The sequence below is a fragment of the Perognathus longimembris genome, chromosome 3 (assembly GCF_023159225.1).
Source record: "Perognathus longimembris pacificus isolate PPM17 chromosome 3, ASM2315922v1, whole genome shotgun sequence".
Taxonomy (NCBI): domain Eukaryota; kingdom Metazoa; phylum Chordata; class Mammalia; order Rodentia; family Heteromyidae; genus Perognathus; species Perognathus longimembris.
In genome coordinates, this window is record NC_063163.1 from 104,560,941 (window position 1) to 104,566,940 (window position 6,000).

The window sequence follows — 6,000 nt, forward strand, 5'->3', positions numbered from 1 at the left end:
ATTATATATTATATATTTACCAATTAACTTACAGGAACTATCAATAGAATAGAGAGAAAAATGTAGGATTCCAAACACTATATATACTAGCAGCTTTCACCCTGAATGTTCCAAAAAGTCTTTCACAACCACTGCTGGCAAGGTCGTTCACCTTTTCAATGCAAATATAACTTAATTAACTTATTTCATGCCAGCTATACAACAAACATAACCTCAAAGGTGCTTTTGGTTTGGAATGTACTAAATGTTTACCTTTAATGAAAAGCAGGTCAACTTCTTTGATAAAAATTGCTTCAACTTTTTTTTGTTACACCCACATTTTCATAGCCTAAACACTAACAATGTCAAGGCCCTCTGCAACTTGAGACTTTTCTTGTGGCACTTCTTTAAACGTCTTTGGGTTTATTTTCTTCACAAATCTTTTTTTTTCATATTTGTTTATCCTGTTTCTCTGTCCTTTTGGTCTTAGCTTCTATGAGGAGAGGAAAACAGTTTTGAAGGGTGTTTATAGCACTGTAAGTTTTATTTACTGAAGGAGGGAACTCAATCCTCTCTCAGGTTGGGCCCCAAATTCAATGTACTCTTAAAACTATGTCACCAAAGGGAGATCATTTTAAGAACTCAACCTAAACAGTTTTGTCTTTCGTCGTGAACTCCTGGGCACTAACTTAACGTGTAAAAATTATCAGTGGAGACACCAGATAAGTTAACTCGAGGTGAAAAGAAAGACTATCCAAGCTCAAGTGGAATTTCACAAACCCACTTGCTGAAACATGATTTGGGCGCTGAGTTAGGTCAAGAGTTAGAACGTTCTAACTTGAACCCACAAAGGTGCTGGGAGAGAAGGAAAGAAACGCTATCCTCTGAGCCCAAGCTAGGAGAAGCACTGCCTTCAGCTTGATTTCCAGTCCTGGGACAGACATCTTCCTGGCCCTTCCTGGCCTTGTAGCAGACACCCACCGCTAGTCTCCAGGTTCAGTCCCCTTTGCAAGGGCGCAAGTAAATAATCCCTTGTCTCTTTCCTTTCGCCCTCCGGTCGGGTCGGAATACAGAGGAGACCGACCGACTGGGGCTGGGGCGCTAAAGCTACCGCACCCGACTCCACTCCAGGTGGGGCGTCTTACCCGTACAGGAATGCAGGGGCTTGGGTCGCACGACCAGAGACGGGCACACGGAGTAGAGGGAAAGTTTCTCAAAGTAGTCGCAGGTCTCCTTGGAGAGGATCTCGTCGATCATGAAAGTCTTGTAGCGCCGCCTGGCTGCTTTGAGCTGGCCCGGCGAGCTCAGTCTCAGTTCGGCGTGGCAGTGCATGGTGAGCCACGACGAGCGCCCGCAGACCCGACCGCGGCTTGGAAGTGCGGGGCGGACAGGGGACCCCTGAGGCTGGCGCGCGGCCGGGGGCCTGAGCCCCGCTCCTCTGCGGCGGGACGGGCGGCGGGGCGCGCCAGGCGCGCGGAGGGGAGCAGGCACGGGCGCGCCCGACTGCGCGTCTACACCCACCCGCAGATCAGCAGCATCTTTGGCTAGCCTTTTTGGGACACTGCAGCTGTCAATCAGCGAGTACTTCCTGCAGGGCCAGGTGCTGAGTGCGAGCCGAGGGGCGTCGGCACCCGCTCCTACCGGGACGATCAGGGGGACCCGACCTGCCCGCTTAAGCGCCCAGCCACTCTCCCTCGCCTCCTCTCGGTTGTCAGCGTCTAGCGCTTTCGTTGAGAGCGCTAGACACTGCCCGGCTCTCTATTTTAAGACATTCGTTTTGGCTCTCCTCCTCCTCGCCACCCCCTCCCCCACGAACTCCAGGTGTGTGTTCAGCGGTGCGCGCGCGCGTACGCGCGCAATGCCGGCCGCGCGCCGCCCCCTCGAGCAGCCCAGGCCTCGGCAGGCTGCGTTGCCCAAGCGGGTCCCTAAGCAAGCAAGCGCCCCACTGCCAGTCAAGGGCTGCACCCGCGGGCCCCGCTGACCTGTAACCCGGCAGACTCAAAAGTCCAGATCTCTTTCTAGAAAGAACTCCCCGAGGCTGCGGGCCACACCTCCAGGTGCCTCCCGACGACCCCGGTGTTTTTCTTCTCCACCCCCTTGGGCCATTTCTCCACCGTGGATTTCTTTTCTGGGCTTGCAGCCTCGAAGCCGCCAGCGCTTCAAGCAGGAGGCATTGGCGCTCAGCTTGTGAATTTGACCGCTCCACCACGACCCTAAATCCTAAGGGACCCTGGCACAATCCGTTACCCCAAAAATAAGCTGCAAAAAAGTAATAAAAGTATGAGTGTTGTTGTTGTTGTTTAACGTTCAAAATATCAATGAGTTTTCTTGCCAGAAGGGGCCAGACATTGCCGGCGGCTCTTCTCCCAGCCAGCCCCCAATTCTTGCTGCTTCAAGCGCCCAAATCCCCAGCTACCTAAATTTCATCCCCAGGATCCTTGCAATGAGGCAGAGGTCGGGGAACCAGGAAGATAATATTTATTTGGTGGTTTGTCGTCTTCTTTCTGGGATCCCCAACCTCTGAGTATATTCTCATCGTTATCTGCGCGAACTTTCGTTGTGGATCATAATCATTGAGTGAGGAGACCGCCACGCAGCTCCTGCGCCCGGGACGGCTCCCGCGGTCCCCCGGTGAACGCCGCGGGCGGCGGGAAGTGCACGAGGCACACTCGTTTCCACAATTTTTGTCTCCAAATCAATAGGCGCGGGGGCGGGGAAGTCAAGTCACAGCTAGAGACCCAGCAGGGTGGGCCCGGAGAGCCGAGGAGATTTTCTCATTGCTCCCAACCTGAAAGTGGCCACGACTCTGCCGCGGCTCCGCGGAGCTGCGGGCCCCCCAGGGGCTTGGGAGCCCGGGGCGCGCGCCTGGGCTGGTGGTGCAATGCAAAGGATGGAATTTTTAGGCACTTAGGGATAGTTGATACTAATAGAAGGAGTCAGACCCCAGCTTTTAGACAGCCCGTAGCCGGTATTGGAGACTTTCATTCCCCAGTGTTTCGCGCGTCTGATTCTCCATTGAGAATTGTTTTTTGGCTATTCTCGTCCATGCCATGCGGCTCGAGGGCGCGTGAGAATTATCTCCAGATATCCTGGCGGAGGCGCGCATTCTGCGGCACAGCCCTGGGGTTACCCCCGCTCCCCCACTCCGGCGTCCCCCGGCTTTGGCGGTTGACCCTGTGACCTGTGGATTATTAGGGCTTCTCGCTCAGTTCCGGCGCCGCCACCACCACCCCGCTCCAGCACCCCAGGCTAGGACAGGAAGCTACTGCTCCAAGAACCCCAGCTGAATCTCCGAGGGCGCAGCGATAATCGCTCTATTTGTGCCCCCGGAAAAGTGCGGAGCCGCGAAGACACCGAGGGTTTGGAGGGATCTGAGTGTAGAAGGGCCGACTGCAGGACGGGCGCGGGCCGCTCCGCGCCGAGGCCCGCGCGTGCGGGATCGCACCGAGACGGGGCAGCCCCCGCCGGTCGCATTTAGGCAATGACAGGTCCCAGACTGTGCGCACCGAAGACCTGCACTCCAGTTCCCTCTTCCCCGGCCTCGGGGCTCTCTCGTTCCCCGTTTTCCTCAACTGTTTTTCTCTCGCCAGCCCTTCCCTTTCCTCTTACCCCTCACGGAGCTTGATGGGGTTGGGTGGGTTGTTGTTGTTTTGTTTTGTTTTGTTTTCTCCTTTTCTCCAGTCGCTCCCTGCCACCCCCCGCCCTTTTGGCCTCCTCTCTGGTCGAATTTTCTGCTTGTCTTTTCTCCCTCCTCTCAGACTACTTGTCCTCCCTCTTCTCCCTATAGCGCATCTTTCCTTTCTTCTTTTCTTCCTTCTTTTTCTTTCTTTTCTTCTAACTCTCTTCTCCAAACGGAGGTCGAAGGTGAGGATGCGTGATGACAACGCCACGCGAAAAAATCATCAGCGTGGACAGTGTGGAAGAGCAGCCACCCCAGGTGGTCAGGAATTGCCCTCCAACCAGCCTTGTCCCTTTGGCCGGCTGCGGGGGGACAGGAGGGGGGGGGACGCCTCAACTTCTGGCTGCCACCGACAGGACCACAGGCACACAATTCTCCTAGACTCCCTCTGATTTGATGTTTGAAGTCTGCAGAATTTTAATAGCTAAAGAAGTAAAACTTTAGGGAGAGGAGATTTGAAATCAAAGAGAGGGGACACATGAATGGGAAGAAAGATGGGTGACTGCCATCAGAAGAGTCAACGGAGAGGGGCCAAAGTGGAACCCGATAAATTGAGAGGGTGGATGGGGTTGAGAGACATGGGAGAGAATGATGGAAGGGGTGACATTGACGCAGACACATTGTACTCACAAACCGACACGTTGGTTTGAAATTCCTTTGTGCCCCAACTTAAAGATAATTTTTAAATTAATTTTTTAAAGTTGAGCCTTTCAACCAGCAACTTGAGTTTTCTAATTTGTTTTTCCCTGTACAGAGGCTAGAGATCTCAGAGGGTGGGACAGTGGGCACCAATCCCCAAGAGCAAAGAGAGAGATTTTAGATCTTGGAGTCCAGGCTTCACTTAGTTGAATATAACCTAAATGGAGCCTCTATTGTTTGTTTTCTTTTCATTTGTTAATGGTAATCATAATACCTACTTTGCAAGGTTGGCCTTTCATAATAGGTATCTTTAGACAAGCTTGCTCCCTCTAATGCGAATGCCCTAAGCACTTCATCTCCTCCTCCAGAGAAACTAGTTCTAGGCACTTCTCAAATGTCACCTCCTCCCTGAAGCAGTTTTCCCACTCCCTAATGTGGCCCTCGGCACTCCTCCTCCCTCTTCTTCCAGCACTTCGTTCACTTTAAGTGTCTCCATGTTTATGGCACACTGGACAATGAACTTTGGGTTAGCCAGTGGTCTCCCATCACCAATACCCACATGGCACCTGGCACATGGTAGCTCTGAGTAAATGTGTCGTGCATACATGAATGCATGAAAGCTGGGAAAGCTAAATTATATAATGTGTTTGATGGGACATCAAATCTTAATTAGTTGTACTAAATTTGTCTTTCTCTTTAAATGAGTCTCTTCTCTTGCCTTGATAATTTGGGCTTTTAGCTGTGGCATCTCGCCCAATTCTCTTTTTGTTCCCATACCCCTCTTTCACTCCCTGGGTGAAGCTCTCTGGCCATAAAGCACTTCTGTAGGAGGGAGGAAGCACAGCCCAGCTGTCAGTCACAAAGTGGAACTCTGCTCAGAGTAGTCAGGGGTTTTGTTTTCAACACTAATGAAGTGGCTGGAACAGCAAACATCTGCCAAAGGGACTCAAACCTTTTCCAGCTGCTGGAGAGCCACAGATACTCCTCGGTCTCCAGTGAAAGCATCCAGGCAGTGTCTGCCCCTGCACTCACAGAGAAACATCAACCGAGGGCCAGACTGATGAAAGAAGGGGAAAAGTTCACAGCCTCCTGGGGGTAAGGGCTTTAGGAAGCCAGTTCTCCCAAGTCTGAATTCTTAGGGACCGAGCCCAATCAAAAAGAAGGGGTTAGAGACACCTTTGTAAAGTTAGGGCTAGGGGCTCTGCCAAGTAAATCCCAAAGGCTTGCTTTCCTTTTCTATCTCACCCAGGATCTCCACTCACCAAGAACTCTTGAAGTTTGATTTTAAAAAAAAACAGAGCATTGGTTTTTAATCTTAAGTTATATATACACATATATATTTATTTATAATACTTCAGTTTTAATGTAGCTCTTAACAGTCTCAGTTACCTGTCCTTTTCCCATCTTGCGCTATGTATTATACATAGTCAAAAGTACCCAGGGCATCCTAAGGCTAAACACGCTCATTTCCTCACCATCTTTACTCCAAAGGATGAGTGAGGGACCTTACCCCTTCTTACCTTCTAGTTAAGTGTATTTAGTAACTTGTATTTCAGCTGCTACATTTTGAAATCATTTCAGACATGTAAAAGCAAAATAGGGAAAGCCTTGTAAGTTAATATTCCCCTGGGCTCCAGGGCCCATGCCAAGACCGCTGGCTGGCTGTGCAGCCCACACAGCAGCCTCAAATAACAAGTCAAAGG

At 51.2% G+C, this 6,000-nt stretch overlaps 1 protein-coding gene across 1 annotated transcript in view; it reads right to left on the minus strand.

Annotated features, from left to right (window-relative positions):
* The window catches only part of Barx2 (BARX homeobox 2), a 71,959-nt gene extending 70,414 nt beyond the window's left edge, over window positions 1–1,545 (minus strand). Inside the window, 1 exon segment of the mRNA XM_048343645.1 lies at window positions 1,125–1,545. Within this exon segment, the coding sequence (XP_048199602.1) occupies window positions 1,125–1,311 (187 nt within the window). The 5' untranslated portion in view covers window positions 1,312–1,545.
* Between the last annotated feature and the right edge of the window lie 4,455 nt (window positions 1,546–6,000).